Genomic DNA, 17,093 nt, shown 5'->3' with positions numbered 1-17,093 from the left:
ACTCTGGGGCTTGGCCTAAGGTGCAGCTGCCATCTGGGTCATTGCCATTGTCATGGCAGAGGGAGGACAGTGGTGGCACATTCACCAGATGGCTCTTAAAGCTCCCACTCTGAGTGGCCCCTGCCACTCATATTCTCTGGGCCAGAGAAGTCACTTGGCAGCACTGACACCAATCCTCCTGCAGGGGCTTCACAGAGAGGGGCTGCTGAGAGAAAGCAAGCAGGTCGTTTGGCCATACTCAGTCCCCTGCAGAGGCGGTGTGTCATCTCACAGAAGAGGAAATTGGGAGTATGAGATGCTTATTCACTTGTTCCTGTTCCTCAGGGGTTGGTGCGAGGATATAAACCTAGGGCTCTTGTCTGGTTCCAAAGCTCATGCTTGTAGACCAGCTTGTCTCTGTGTTTTAAAAAGAGAAAAAAAAATGCAACTAACATTTGACTAGTGCTTTATGATAGGCAGGTCACCTTCACATCCATGTCAGCATTTCAACCTAAAAACTGTGTGAGCTGGGCTCAGGAGCTCTTATTATTTGCCTCTTTGCAGATGAGTCCACCTGCATTTGGTGAGAAGGTAGTGACTCACCCGAAGTCACTTCTTTCTTCTCCCGCCTACTTTGCTGGAGAAACCTGCCATGCCCTGGTTCCTTCCTCATGACCACCCAGTGCTGCAAATAGGTTTTCACAGATTGGTTACTATAATTCATTTCGGTGAAAATGTTTGCCTTATTCTTAGTGCTGGGGTCCTAGGGTTCTACGTAGGAACATTTAAAATTATCCAATGATAGTCTCCAACATCATGTAGCTTTTGGTTAGATTTCGCTTTGCCTAGTATGTACTTACAGAATTATAAGCAATGCTACTCTATAAAAAAATTAAACATACCTTATATTTTCTTAATTAAGCGTTTTTTACATTATCCCACTTATTCATTGACCTAAATATATAAATTGATGTAAACATTAACATGCCTGTCAGTGTTTCTCATAATTCTTTTTTGAATCAGGATCTGAACAGTACTGCTATAAATATACTTTGTGACATCACACAGCAAATATTCGGTTAAACAGAAATACAGTTCAGAAAAAGGTCAAGGGAATGTTTCAGTGAAATTGCTGCAGCTCCCCTTTTTTACGTGGTGCTCTATTTTTATACATACCATGCGATGCTAAATCCACAGGAAGAGTTCTAGTCTTTGCCACACAGATTCCGTGTCCTACTTCAATTTGTCGTTTAAAGGGGTGAAAGTAATGAGATAGTCTGAGAAAAATGTATTCCTCTCTGTTTATTCAGTAATTCATACTCCGATTAATTTAACTCTGACTTTCCCATTGCTTCATATACTGGGTTTCATGTTTGCATGTGGTTGCAAACATGAAACACAGTGAGATAGGAGGAGAGGAAGGGCCGAGATGTCCAAGATGTGTGAGAAGGGTTAATGCCACCACACATATGTAAGCTGTCTTCTCTGTGCTCCTAGACCAAGGTCCTTGTTCCTCAGGCTACCTTGTCATCGTTCGGTCATCTTTCTCTCCTTATGAGGTTTAACTCTCTACGTGTAGTGTGTAAAACACACACATCTACTCACATATACTGATTGTACTGGCATTTTCATCACTAATAAGTGGTGCCCAACATAGGCATTGCTATGGCAACAGGAGGACATATTATATTTCCTTGAAAGGTACAGAACTCTATTTTGGTTAACTGAGGTTAAACAATCTATTGTTTGGGTTGTGTTGTTGTTTTGTTTTGTTTTGTTTTAGAGATCGGGTCTTGCTTTGTCATGCAGGCTGGAGTGCAGTCGTGCAGTCACGGCTCGCTGCAGCCTCAAATGCCTGGGCTCAAGCGAAGCAATCCTGCCTCAGCCTCCTAAGTAGCTAGGACCATAGACATGCACCACCATGCCCAGCTTTTTTTTTTTTTTTTTTTTGGTAGAAATTGTATTGTGTTGGTTTTTTTGTTTGTTTGTTTGGTCATCAGTCAGTTGGAACTCATCTTTGAAAGAGTCTTGTTTAAACCATGCCTTTTTTCATGAAATGATAGTTAAAATTTATGATGTTTTTTATAACAAAGATACTATAAAATATTTAGAGAGATACTTCTTACTGAGAAAAAAAATCTTTGTATTTTCTTGTTATTAGTGTCAAGATGGTGCTGTAGACAATCTACTAATTTCATATGACCTAGTTGTACAAATATGCTTAAGTCAATTTAGCTTGCATCTGGTTAAGTACTCTCATCTGCAAAGACTAGCAACATGTCTGACAATGAGCTTCTCTCAGCTCTCTTATGTATTTATGTACTTAGAAAGATCCAAAAAAGCCAATACAACATTCTTAGTTTTGAAGTTGGTTTCATGAATAATCTGTTCAGCTCAATTTCTATTTCATTCCCCCTGTGAACAACCATAGGCTCACAAGTAATAAGCTTTACATGAATGATAGAGAGAGAAAGATGGGATCAGGCAGCAGGTGTGTGGGAGATGAGCCCGTGAACAATTCTTAGACCCACCAAGATGGCTGGAGAAAAGCAATACCCTCATTTTGTAGCTGAGTAAAGTGTAGTTTAGGGAGATTAAATAACCTGGTCAAAGTCACTCGGCTTGAAACAAAGAAGCATTCCATTTGTTATAAATTCTTGCTTTGTTTTTTTACCTTACCTTCCATGTCAATGTGAGCATAGACTTGTTTGGGGATATTCATCCATTGCTGTAGCAGCTGACACATCCTGACCACTTTCGTCTGTGTTCCTCACAACCTGTTAAACCAACGACTCAATCCTCACAACCTCCCTATGAGGTAGGCGTTGCATCTTCCACTTTTAGGCTTGAGGAATATGACACTGGTCTCCCCTGAGCAGGGGCTGTGCTGTCTGACATCAGGGCCCTGTCTTCACCAGTCCATTAACTGACTCCTGTCCTCATGTAGCATTTTCTTATCTGTAAAATGACAGTGAAGGGATTTGATGCAGGTATGCATTTTAATCTTTTAATCAAAAATTTAAAAATATCATCCAGTTAATATACATACATAAATATCAAATAGTAAAGCAATCTTACAGTGAAAAGAACTGACTCCCTCCAACCTAAGTTTAGTCCTGCTCCCAAGAAACAATCACTTTGGGGCAATTTTTGTCCAAAGTTCAGAATAATGTGCTGTTATTTATTGATTTATCCACTTAATTTTTATCTATTAACCTAACTTAGCTCACTTCTAACCCCATCCTCCCTTCTGTTAAATACAGTGATGTCGCTAGTTCTCAAGGGATCCTCCTGCCTCAGCCTCCCAAGTAGCTGGGATGACAGGTGTGTGCCACCACGCCTGGCTAATTTTTCTATTTTTTTGTAGAGGTGAGGTCTCCCTCTTGCTCAGGCTGGTCTCAAACTCCTGACCTCAAATGATCCTTGCACCTCAGCCTGCCGAAGTGCTAGGATTATAGGTGTGAGCCACTGAGCTTGGCCCAGTTCTTTTTTTTTTTTTTTTTGTTTGCTCTTGAACACAATACACTATGCCTTCATTCTCTTTTTCTCTGTACCATTTTTACAAGTGAGGACATTAGCATTCCTACCCTTTCTTATTCTTCCCCCTTCTACTTTCAAACTGTTGTGTTCTTTTACTGTGAAACTAGCAAGGTTGTTATATGCTCTCTTTTATAACTACTATTAGGTTTCCTTGCTTTGCCTATGAATTGTTTCAAAAAGTTTTAAACAAGTAAACAGCGTTGACATGATTAAGCTTTATGCAGACCCAAATAGTAGGTTGTGCCTACATTTATTTCTTTTTGTTCCCAGTGTCATGGCTCTTGTTCTGTTTGAAGGAGATTGTTCCTAATATCAAGTTCAAACGGATTCTTCTTCTTTCATATACAACATAAAAATGACACTACGGTTTACTTCATACTTTGAAACTCTTTTTCCCCCTGAAGTTGTTTCATTGTCTTGCTTTGTTGAGAAGATGCATCATATTCACATATCCCTGGCATCTTCCAGTTTTTTACTTATTCTTTTACGTGAAACCCATTTCATTTCTTCTTAAAGTCTCTGAGTGGCTACCCTCTGTTTGAACTATGCCTTTTTATACTGCTTTTTGTTTTTGTGGGCATTTCTAATTGCCTTCTTTTCCTTATCCTTCTCATTTCTGTCCTTGTATCCCTACTCTCTCAGACTGCTAATTCCACGTCCCAGTTTTCTCAGAGACCCTCCTCATGGAGTGTACCATCCTCCGGCCCATCCTGGACGGGGTGTTCTGTGGGCTGTTGCATAGCTGCCATCCCGGAACCTGCCCTCACCCTTCTCCTGGGTTTATCCTCTGCCTCCTCCACCCTAGAGCTTCCTCTTGGAGGGCAGGAAGGGGCTGCAGGACTTCTGCGTTAGTTACTAGGCTGCTCACAGCTGGTGCTGTGCCATTCAGGACCCCGATCACCCATCTGAGTGGTCAGGATTTGATCTGAGGATGACTGCTTGGGCCAGAGAAAAACCTCTCCATGGGAGCCACTAACCTACTCCAGCCTCCCCATCTGCCCTCCATTTATATGCTTTGCTTGAGGCCCTCAGTGCTGGTGCTGAGTCCATTTAAGAAAATAGGTGCAAAGGCCACAGCTACCCTTCAGTATTGTTGTTCAGAAAGCTTCAATTCAAACTGAATTTCCTCAATTAAAAAAAAAAATCTTATGATATAAACAGACAAAGGCAAGAAAAGGGATGATAATTCTTTCTAGCAAAGAAGCTATTAAATCCTTCCCCATCCCCATTCTTCAAAAACTGTATAACCTAATTAAAATTCTAAACTCCTGTAGGTTTTTAATTACTTGCTAAAGCAGTTGGCCAGATGGTTAAACATAATAAAAATAATAACACTTTGAAAGGAATGAAGAAAATGTCATTAAAGTTTATAGAAGAAAAGAAAAAAATCCTAGGGCATTATATTAGATAGTTTACAAAAGTGTTGTGCCTTTTTCAAAAAGTGTGTTTCTTAAGCAAAGATAAAAGTCACTTGACAAACTTCACATTGTGGCACTCTACTTATCTGAAGCTCAGACTTGAGGTAGCTTATTCATCCTCTGGAACAGGCACGACCTTCATTCGGAATTTAAGAACAACAACACATATGCCTGTTTACTTTTACTTCCTGGGAGAGACCCTGTGTCTAGTTTGCATTTGCTGGCAGTGACCGTCAAGGACACGCCGGGCATCTCAATGGTAAGCTCCTGTCCTGCTCAGCTAGCATCCCGCACTAGCCTCTGTCCGAACACGTCTGCTGAGGAGAGACTCTGCTGGCCATATGCAAATCCCCTTGTGGGTACCCACGGTGTAGCCACCCCTGCCATCTGACATGAGCAGAGGTTTTTACTGTTTGTTTCAGGGCTCTTACTGCTGTCTCAGTCTGCTACATTTGCTCAAAGCCCATGTGCTTGAGTTTGAGTTTTTCTTTGTCACCCTGAGGACTGCAGCCTGGTGCTACCATTCTCTTTCTCCCCCGAACATCCACGTGTGAATGTGGCATATAACTCACAGTAAAATCCTGCTCCACTGGCTGGAAGGAACGCAGAAGTCATTTTGGCAGAGGATTTTTTGTGTATAATATGAAACATCCCCGAAGCAACAATAACTCTTGATGAAACTACTTAACAGTTTCACACCTGATAAGTCTGGATTACAGTTGAGTCTGAGACTGTTTAATATACTTTTATAATAAACTGTGTTAATCGGTAGCCAGAGTCTAGCAAATTGGAAGGTGATTATAGCTAATAGCAAAAAATAATTATAATTATCTTTGCCTGATCATAGTAAATACCACAGGATAGAGTTAATTACTCTGTCTCCCAACTGTAAAAGTGGTTTTAATAGAAGAGTAAGAATCTGTTTTCTGGAAAACTTGTGGGTATGGAATTATTTACCCCTGTAGAATTTGGAATAAATGAAAAGTAAAGCGTTATACAGAGATCATGAGCCTCACAGTAATGTCCTTGAAGGGTAAAAGTAATTTGAAAAAGCATTTGACTAAAGATAAGCTCTATTTCTTCCTCTCTCCTCTCATGCTTTCAGATCTCTGGAAGGTAGTTGGGCCTTCTAGGCAAATTTCTAATGACACATTGGTACAGAAAATTAACAAAGAACCAGGCAAAGTTATAGAAGGAATTTATTGGTGTTCAGCTTATGAAATATAAGATAGTTCCCTTAAAGTATAATATTCCCTCATTTTTTTGTCCATACTCAAAATTGATTTTGCATTTATTAGAGGCTTAAGAAACAATTTCCAGCTGTATTCTGAGGGGCTCCAAGTCTTTCCATGGAACTGGCCGGTCTCCAGATGGAGGCCAGAGAGCTCCACGCCGAGGGGTCAGGTGAGCTTCTTGTTCCTCAAAGCCGGCCTTTCCCTGGCCATGAGGGTCGCAGATCCCTAGGTGAGCCCAGATGATCCTTTCATTTTCCTGGCTATGCATATTGTGCTTGGCCCTTGTGGTATAGGAGGCCGGGCTCACTGAGGGTGCCACAAAGAGTGCATGCCCTCTGTGACTCTGATCCCTAGCGAGGGCTCAGGCAGCCAGCTGGCACTGGGTAGCTCCTGGCAGTTACAGGTCGGGCTGGGTTCCTCTTGTCCACTGATGAGTCTGCCGTGGTGGAGAAAGGGCAGCGAGGCAGTGTTGTGATGATTGGGACTTGGGGGTCTTGGAGACTCTCAGCCACAAAGCCTGGAATGCAAGTGAGTCAAGTATTCTGGGTGTGAAGAGAACTTTCACAGAAAAATTACATCTTGCCAGGCTGTTCGGGCTCCCTGCTTTATTCTCCCAGGATGTGTTTCTGTCTGAGTGTTTCATGCCCTGCTGAGAAAGGAGCTGATTCGTTGCAGCAACCCCTCTCTCTTTGCTTTCACAGGTTGTCTTTGTTTCAGCTTCTGAGTATGAAGTAGAAATAACTGTATGGCTGTGGTGAGGATGAATGTCTATGGAAAGTGCATTGAGTTACTGAGACATGAAATAAGATAGAGTCAGAGACTAGGTCTGATTTGTTTTTATTTCCCCAATATTTAACATCTAGCACTGTGTAGTCTCACCAATCCTTTTTGCTGCTTGGATAAAAATGTAGCAGGCGATGGTGCTATTAAGTCTATTGAAGTTCCTTTGGGAGGATGGCAGTCTTGCCCATACTCTAGGCAGCGCTGAAGCAGTCAGTTATTTGAAAGTGATTTCCTTCAGAGGACATGATACAGAATAGAGTGATAGCAGTCTCTTTTCCTAGTGAGATTTTACTGTCCCTGAGACCTGCCTGCGTGTGGGGAACGCTGGTGTGCCCCACTGCAGGGTTTGGGACTGAACTGTCAGAGGTTACGTGTGACGGCCACGTCTTTCTCCCACAGGAAAGGAACTCCCTTTCTGAAGTTCCTGTGTGGCATTTCAGAAGAGGGATTTTTTTCCACTACCATGTACTTAAATAATTATAAAGGCCCTGCCTATGTGTGGGGTACTTCAGTGAGGCTGCAGGGGAGCAGAGGCCATGGTTATGGCCCTCAAGATGCCTGTCTTCCCATGAGGGAGAGATGCAGACCATGTAAGGGCTGAAGGTGTTGAGGAGGATGGAATCTCCCCGCAGAGGTCGGGGAAGATCACCCTTGAAGGAGGTGGAGTTTGAACCCCACCTTGAGGGACAGATAGGAATTTGGTGGGTAGGGACGGGAGTGGAGGGACCATTCCAGGTGGAGAGAAAAGCAGGAGGAAAAGAGGAAAAGGCTGGGTTGGATTCAGAGAGCAGTGAATTTGCAAGAGCTTAGAATAGAAGCAGAGAGCAGGCCCAACTTGGAGACCCCTGGATGTCACCCTGAGGATTGTGAGTGACTCTCACTATCCTTTTAATGTTATATAGTAAGGACCATAACTCTGCTTCTGCCCAGGCAAATACAGTGGGAACAGAATAAATTCTTTCATGGAAAAGCTGGAAGTCCTTGGAAAGTTTTCACTCGATCATTTCTAATTGTATTGGGTCATCTTTTCGTTTTCTCTTAGTGAAAAAATGCATCGATGGGGGAGATAGTTGAGAGGGTCAGATAACACGGTGGCTCCAGTGTGGATACCAGCCTCAGTTGACTACGGAATGTCACCCCTGACTTGGTAGACAGGCTGAAAAACTGGAGACCAGTTAGTCCCACTTCCTCAGACAAAATAAACTGGGTGTGTTTCTGTTATGTGTATTGCACAATTATGTCTGAATGTTGTATGTTATTGATTTGGTTTAATGCTCTTAGACATGCCATGTTTGTTTTAAGGGTTTTATCTGATCACAAACACTTAGATTAACTTAATATTTTATGAAACCCAATTATAACTTAAAGCTAGAAATGTGATGGAAGCTATGGCTGTTGCTGTTTTAAAAAAGGACAATTTTCTACACTCAGGACAGCTTAGATTGAGAAACACAAACCTATTTTAGCACAAGGCCCATTTCCTTTATTGGCATTCCTGTGGGCGATGATGAATTTTAACACCTTTGCTCATTATTAAGGCCATTGCCTTTCAAGGACCATATTAATTAATTAATTTTATATTCTAACATATTTACATGGTGATTATTTTATCCCAGGGACTGATCTAAGAACTTTACCAATATTGTCATTGAAACCTTAGCCATACAAGGTAGATACTGTTCTTATTATTCCTGTTTTACAGAAAAGGAAATTAGGGCATAAAGAAGTAAAATAACTTGCCCAAGGTCACAGAGATAGTATTCATTGCCATTTGAGTAGACATGCAAATTAAAGGTTGTAAAAACGTGGTGTGTTTGATGTCACCTGCAGGAAAACAATAAAAGGAACTTGCCTGAGAACTTACTGTGCTGTGCTCTGGGACAGAATTGTGTTCTTGGACCATTTTAATAGAGGTGTATTTTCTACAGTTTATATCAGTAGTTATCATTCAAGAAACTCAGTATTTTGACTTTAAACATTTGTAAGTGAATAATTTCCATACATGTAAAGCCAGTACACATTAGCTATACCAAAGCCCAGCCCTGCAAAATTATCTTTTTACATTGGAAGATGGGACTGTTGGTAGTAGCATTTCCTCAAATGACTGTACAATTAATAATAAATGACCTTTAGGGACAATTTGTATGTGCCCCACACCCTGCTTAAGCACATCACATGCAGTGTTTTGTTTAATCCTCCCAACAACCCTATGAAGCAGGTCCTATGCGTATCCCCTTTCTACAGATATGGAAACTGAGGCCTAGAAAAGTTTAGTAATTGAGGAAGCAGCAGAGCAGGGATTTGGAGCCTGGAAGTGTTTCCTGAGCCTCTTGTCTTGACCACTCTGCGTGTGTCCCCACCCTGTGCCGTGGCTGACTGCGAGGCCCTCCCCACCATCTCAGCCTCCCCCCGGGAGCAGCATGGGACATGCTGCCAGCCCCTGCCCCTCCTTGCTGAGTGCAGCATTCTCTCGGTGCCGGCCAACCCAAACGATAGCTGCCCTTGATAAGCTTCCATGGTCATCTTGTAGCCAGTCTGTTTCATGTCTTAAAGAGATCCCTCCACTCTTCTTTGCTCTTAGCAAGTTTAAGGAGTCAGGTTTCACCCCTTGCCCTTCCACCATCAACCTGCTCCCCAGCCTGAGTTCTGCATTTGCTGGCCGACCAAGTGCCACTCTACCCTGCCCTTGGGCAGCAAGGAGATGGCACAGGTGGCTGGGGCACAGGGAGACACTGACAGTGTGTACTGTATGGAGAGGAGCTTATGTTTGTGCTGTCACGTGAGCTGTTCATTAGGCATCTTGAGAAATCTGATGATAACTTCTCTTACTTTTGGACAATATTCTCTTCTACATTAGGCATGGTGTCCATTATCGGTAGATGCTCTATAAGCATTTGGTGAATGCATGAACAATGAGTGACTGAATGGATGAATCATTTCTTGGTTCCTTTGATTAAATGGCATCCTAGAATGCTCTGGTGATGCTATTTCCCCTGCTGCTACCTGGGACTATATTTCCTCCACCAGGCTCTACCCTCCTGAGTGCCTGGACTCTCTTACTCACCTCCTGTCTCCTTCCTGTGTCAGTCCAAAGAGTGGCTGGACCAGTAGAGGCAAGAAATGTACTTGTAGGTATTAATGCAGACAGTGTTGGGACCCATAGTTTTAGAATAGAACTATTCATCCAGGAAATTAGGAGTTAAATCAGCTTTCAAGGTCCAATTATTACATTAATACCATCAACTTTTTTTTCTTTTGAGATGGGCTTTTTTGCTGTTGTCACTCAGGCTAGAGTGCAATGGTGTCATCACTGATCACTGTAATCTCCAACTCCTGGTCTCAAGCGATCCTCCTGCCTCAGCCTCCCAAGTAGCTGGGACTACAGGCATGTGCCACTATGCCTGGCTAATTTTTGTATTATTTTGTTGATACGGAGTTTCACTGTGTTTCCCAGGCTTGTCTAAAACTCTTGGCCTCAAGGGATCCTCCCACTTCAGACTCCTAAAGTGTTGGAATTACAGGCATGAGCCATGACATCCAGCCTAGTAGCAGTATTAGTATGTATGATACTAATGTAGAAACATGCATTCTGAGTCTTAAACAGACTTTGGGGTATCCCACTGGGAGCTGCATATAATTGAGAAGCTCATATCGTCCAAGCATATGCAGTGGAATCTGTTCCACATCAGTTCTCATGACCAAGAATCTCTTGTTGACTTTGTTGTTTTCTTGAAATGCTGGATTGAAAATAGAACGTTTGTGGAAATTGCATTCCTGGTGCTAGCTATAGATTCCCACAGAGTTTTATTTTCCAGTTGGAGTTTGTGATTGATCCGTCACGCCAGTGTCAGGGAAGATTGTACATTAAGCAGTTTTCTCTCTGTATCTTCTCACAGATGTGTCTTCCCCACACCAGCGTTCCTCCCCCAAGATGAAACCAATAGAAGAAGGGGTGGAAGATGACGATGATGTCTTTGAACCGATGACTCCAAATACGTTTAAAGTCCGTCAGTTTCCTTGACCAGAGAGAGAATTCAAGTTACCAAGATGGAAATTGTCTTGAAGAGATCCTGGAAAATACCAGCGCTTTTTCATGGCTTTTAGTTTATTCTGCTTTAGCACATCCAGACTGGTAGCATCTGAGGGCAGGAAAGTGAGGAAGGGTCAAAGATGGAAAGGTTATTTAACTATCTTTTTAATTGGTAAGATTTTAAAGTAATTGTTCTACTGAGCCTTCTGACTAAACCTTGTTCTATTTTGAGATACGTATTTTCACAGTATTTTCTAGATACATTATTGTTTTAACTTAAAAAGTCTTAGCACTGTGTCAATGCAAATGCCTTTTCACTTACTTTTCCAAGTTGTGGTTCTTTTTTCCTCACAGTTTTTTCTCCACCATGGTAGTGAGGTTGTCCCTGTGATACAAGTTTGAAATTGAGGCTAAGGTAACATTAAACAGTAGGGAATCTCAGGCTTCTTATTCAGTGATTTTTTTTTTAAGAGGGAAATTTTAGAGAAAGATGTGATTTGACTGGTTTTACTTTTCTACCAGGCCAGAAGTGTTACTTCACTAGGTCACCTTACTCATTGGCGTGCTGTGCAGATAGCTCCATAAGGAACAAAACTCATCAGGCTTTACTCACATTAGCCTTATGTTATGCCGTTTATAAACTGGTCTGCAACCTGAAGCTGGAAAGGTAACAAATGGGAGCATCTCTGAGCTCACCGTCAACCTTCAGCCAAACTCAACTTCCTCGTGGTGTGGAGCCATCTTGTCTCACACACTTGGTGTGGGGGACACTTTATTTAGGGTCGCGAGGACAGAGGAGTCAGATGGCTGAACAGGATGAGGTGACTGAAAGATCAGCTTCATTCTTTGGTCTGTATTCTGAAGTTTCAGCTTGTTCCTCCAGAGCCAGCGATGTCCCTTTTAGAAGTGTGCCGGATCCCCCGTGCCGGGGTGTGAACGTGCACACAGCTGTGAAGCAGTTTGCCACAGGCCACGCCATGGACGCCCAATCTGGACACTGCTGTGAGGGCCTTGATTCCAGGGCTCTCTTTTCTGCCAGAATCACATTTTGGGAAACAGAGATATTTAGCTGGTGGGAAATGAGGACAGTTTTGCATCACTCATTCGTCTGGCAGGTCAGTGTGGCTGTGGCACTTGGCCCGGCCACTCAGTGGAAGGAGGCCCATCGATTGGCTGTGCTTGTCACGCCCCGTTCATGTTTATTTTGTTTCATCCAGTAGAACCAACTGTAAGTCAGTCTCTTCCCTGTTACATTAAATAGCTAAGAAAAGTCCCAAATGAAATTATCTTCAGGTGAACTGAGTTAAAAGTACCATCTCTTGTCATGAGGTGATTTCTTAGGAAAGTCATAGAAATAAGCTCGTCTAGAGTCACCTCATGTCCTAAATCTAGTTTTTGGGAGCATACTGTCTTAGTAATTTCATTTGAGTTCAATTTACGTGCTGGGCATCCAGCTCCTGACATATTTATCCCACGTTGGCTCATTAACACCACAGTGAAAAGGCTGATTTCACATTACTGCCAAAGTAGTCTCTTTAGTTAGCTAAATTAGGAATTTTGTTTTGGAGAAATGAAGCAAAGGTGAATGACAGCCTTGGCTTTAAGATTGTGAAGCTCTCCTAGGTTGACCTCTCTCTCTCTTTCTGTACCTGAGAGCACAGGTGTGACTATGATGTCCTTTAACCATTGGAGTAAGGTCGGGAGCCCATTTAGTTCACACATGCATAAAACTAACTTACCAAAATCACCCTGTACGGTCATTAGACAGAACATCCTTCTCTGGGTAGAAAGTAATTTTAGATTCTGTCGTGTCCGTGTTTTTAAGGTTCTGTGGATCCAGGGAACCCTGGGGTTTTCTTACCCTGTCTCACTTTCAGGCTTGTCTCACTTTGCCAACCCCAGATGGCAGAGAGGGTCATCTCTGATGATCAACCTGGATGTGTTTGGAGGTTATTTTCTGTAGTGCCGGGAACAAACTCATTTTCAAAGCACATTGCTAAAAGTAGGTGATATAAAATCACTTGCTGTTTTTATTAATATTAAAGAGTGTGTGTGTGTGTGTGTGTGTTTGTGTATCAGTGTCACTGATAATGAAGATTGTAATCTCAAGGTTAGGAATCTTGAAAGAACCACTTCACCTGAATGGGAAACATGAAACTATTTTTAAATACACAACCTCTAAGGAAGACAATGAGACTTAGAGAAAAGGAGCCGTAAGCCATTGAGTAGCCCTCCCATATAGAATTGATTGCAAAGGAGCAGATAAGAAAACAGAAAAGTGTTTTAAAGTGTAAGATCTCCTATGGAGTACTTTAAATTCATTTATACAAATGAACAAGTGTATCTTTGTATAAATGCATCAATACATAGATAAAAACATGTTTGCTGCCAAAGTCCCCAATAAGATGCTTCCTGTGATTTGTGGTATTCACTTAGCTTGTGTGATCAAGGTTCAGAAAATGGTCTGAAAAAATTATTCTACATATAACCCCAAATCTGTGTTTAAATGTAACATCAACTCAGTTGTATGAATCTGGAGTGTACATATTTATGCTAGAATGTATATGTCATTTATAGTATTTTGAAGGCCCTCAGAAATATTTATATTTATAAAAGTAATAGCACAGATACTACATAAATCTTCAATAATGTTTATATATTTTAAATTAGTAATAATTGGTGCTATATATTTTCAGTTACTATCCTTGGCTTTCTGGAATGTTTTCTGTTTTTTCATATCACTCAGTTTCACCTTAATCATTGGACACATTTGTGCTTTGCTGCTAATAGTGTGTGTGAGGTGACATCACTTTCTTTGTAGCTGGTTCTCCTACACATCTGAAGCTTTTCTGATTTTATGACTTTTGAAGCTGCTAATTCCTGCCTCCCAGATCCCATCGTGGCCCCAAAGACAGAGTCACTTGGATGCCGGAAGCAATCTTTGGGGAAAGCTGGTGTAACCTCCACACTGCCCCGTCCCCAGTACACCAGGTAATGACTTGGCCCTGCAGCGAAGATTTCCTGCTAATTTGTGTGCTAGCTCTCAACCAAGCCCGTGGCATGCAGGTCAGTCCCTAGCAGTGGGGCTTGGTGCCCACCTCCCTGTTGTCCCCAGGGTGCAGCCCCAAGGATCCACTGTTTGGGGTTTTCTTAAAGTCCATTTCCTTGGTCATTTCTGAAGCTGCTCTTCAGAAACCTGTGACCCTGCCACGCCATTTCCTCTCCCTTCCTTCTTTTTAACCCTGGTTTCCCAACCTCCTTTTCTAGTTATTCTCAACTAGAGTGATTAGAAATTCCCACCTACTCAATTCAAGGTCCCAAAGATTGGAAACAGTAGGATGCTGTGCAGGGAACTTGAGGTTGAGGCACAATCACTATTTTGGTTCTGCTTGTTGTGGGACGACTCTCTCTTACCAGTGGCAGCCATGTTTTGATTATCGCAGAAACCCCCAAAATACCTGTGTATAATGACATACTGTAGGCATCATAAATTTAAGAAACCTGCTTTTAAGTATTATTCATAGGTTATGCTGTTACACTTGCAACCTAGTTTCAAGATACACGAGGATTTTATGAATGCTTTATATAGATGCATTATTTATAGGAAGCTCATTCTTTCTGTTTTTAGGTGCCATTTACATTGATAACATTTACTTTATAATAAAGGTACATTTTATCTTAATAGAGCCTTATGGTTTAAAATATCTTCATATATTGCCATTTGATCAAATAAATTTCTTACTTGGAAAATGCGTGTATTTTTTATTTCATTCCTCTTACATATAGCTGGTTTGCTCTAACGCCATGCTCAAGGCTGGGGGTTGCTTCAGTTACCTTCAGCGGTTATGGAAATCTCCCTGGTTTAGGTAGTCTGAGCAGAACTGCAAAGGTGGTGCTCTTGGGTCAGTTTTACCTGACGTCAAAGGCCCTGCCCTGCCATCCTGGCTGTGTTAGGCTATGAAAAGAAAGGGCCAGAGGCAGTTTAGACAGTGTTGAGTGGATGCAGCAGTCAAGAAGCTGCATCACCACATCTGAACATCTAGTTTCATAATGTTCTACAACACAAGGAGTCATAGGAAGGAGTAAGAAAACCCCCTCTGGATGATCTATTCTGTGGTGGGCGGGGGGAACAATTTCTATTCTTGGAGAACCCCACATTTTCTTCCATCAGCTGTCCTAGGTATTGGAATGGACACTTGACAGCCCGTCATTTGGGCTCTAGTTGCAAGTCCTCGGCACCTAACAAACTAGCTCCAGTCAGCCCCAAGTCTAGACCCAAATGAAAGGGGCGTCTTACACTGCCGTAAGAGGAACTAAGTCTGTCACTCAATAGGCCTGATGTCTGGGTTCTGAGCTCTGGACTTGCTCAGCCAGTGTCAGGGCAACTTCGTTTTACCTAAGGCTGTATTGTAAGACCTGAGAGTGTCCACCGATGTCCACCTGGGGGTTTTCAGTGGACAGACATGGCCATGGGCCATCAGAAGGTATTAATAGCATTGATGCACTTGGCTATGGATTTGTGGGAGCAGAGGGGTGGCGAGGGAGGGGCATGTCGAAGATTGCTGGCTTGCGTTATTGCTGGTCCCTCCCTGGCCGGGAACACGGAGGAGGGCCCGGTGTGCGGGCACAGCCTGTGTGTTTTCTTCATGCTGAGTTTGAGGGGCCTTTGAGGTAGTGGAGAAATGTCAAGTAGCAACTGGATGAATCAGCCTGGAACTCAGGGGAGGGATCTGGGCTGAAGATACAGATTCCTGAGCTGAAGGTACCATGGTGAGCTTGCCAGGTTCCTAATACATAAAGATTTTTCTAGTAAGGTGGAGTTTTTTTTCTTTATTCCCTCCAATGAATGAATGAATAACAGTGAATTTTTAATGACTTTTTGATCTTTTATTTTGAAATGTGTCAACATTTGGAAGAGCTGCACAATTAAGTGAGCAAGTATTAAATGATCCATGCATGATGTTGTAAAGTCACGCACAGCTGTGAGATCCGTTCCAAGTGCAAGCTGGACCAGGGTGACAGCACAAGGTCATTGATACGGTTTCAGATTCCACATTGCAACCAACGTTTAAGAAACTATCAATTGTAGAGTTTGTGTGTGGTATCAAGAATAGCCACAATTATCTCTAAAGGCTATTAAAGTACTCCTTCCTTTTCCAAAATCTAGGTGAGGCCAGATTTTCTTCATACACTTCAACCGACAAAATATATTGCAACATATTGAATGCAGAAGCCAATGTGAGAATCCAGCTCTATTATGCTGGACTTTTAAAAGACTTGCAAAAGTGTAAAACAATGCCACTTTTTACTTTTTTAAAGTTTCCTAAAATAGTTATTTTTCAAGAAAAATGCTCATGTTAACATGTAATGGGTTTTTTATTATTTTTAAATGGAATAATAAATTTCACCATTCTCTAAGCGTCTCTACTTCTGGCCTCCAGGGCTCCCCTAGTTCCTGCAACAGAACCCCAGCTTGTTTCTCTCCCTGTAGCTTCGCATTTTCCCATCCACCTTGGCGCTGCCATCAGAGTCATGTGAAAATTTGCCGACAGAGATGGAAACTTCTGATGGGGCCTCCTGACCTGCAGAGAGAAGCCCCCACTCTCAGCATGGCCTCCCCCACTGTCACTCCTCACCTGCACCCCGCCAGCGCAGTGACTTAGGCATTCCCGGAGCGCATCACCGCGAGCCCACCTCTGCCTGACATGCCCGCAGGTCCCCACAGCAGTGCCCCTGCGACAAACTCCTCCACCTCCCAGCTGCAGGGTCTGCCCCCCGCGGAGTCAGCTCTTCCCTGGTTTACACCCACGGCGCGGCTCACTGTATGGCAGCCAGGCAGGGACGTTTGTGGAGGTTTTCAAAGTCCCTTCAGATCATGGTTGAATTTAACGAAGCTCTTTCATGTAACCCTCTATTTGAATCCTCAGCAGTACTGTGAAGGTGGCGCACAGGCTGAGGGAGAGAGGGGAAGTACAGAGAGGATAAGGGACTGCTCCAAGGTCACGTTTCCACAGGTGACGCAACCGGGACCCAAATACATGCTTGGTCTGGGCACTGTCCCAGTTCTAACTTACAACTCTGAAAAACCAGCTTGTTTCCAACCATGTT

General features: G+C 42.6%; 1 protein-coding gene across 1 annotated transcript in view; it reads left to right on the top strand.

Annotated features, from left to right (window-relative positions):
• Positions 1–14,735, top strand: part of BVES (blood vessel epicardial substance) — a 33,439-nt gene extending 18,704 nt beyond the window's left edge. Inside the window, exon 8 of the mRNA XM_045544093.1 lies at positions 10,852–14,735. Coding sequence (XP_045400049.1) covers positions 10,852–10,976 — 125 coding nt within the window. The 3' untranslated portion in view covers positions 10,977–14,735. The remainder of the gene's footprint in view (positions 1–10,851) is intronic.
• Positions 14,736–17,093: the final 2,358 nt, after the last annotated feature.

Source organism: Lemur catta, chromosome 2 (assembly GCF_020740605.2).
Source record: "Lemur catta isolate mLemCat1 chromosome 2, mLemCat1.pri, whole genome shotgun sequence".
NCBI lineage: Eukaryota > Metazoa > Chordata > Mammalia > Primates > Lemuridae > Lemur > Lemur catta.
The sequence above is the reverse complement of the archived record's forward strand: the minus strand, read 5'-3'. Positions and strand labels throughout refer to the sequence as shown.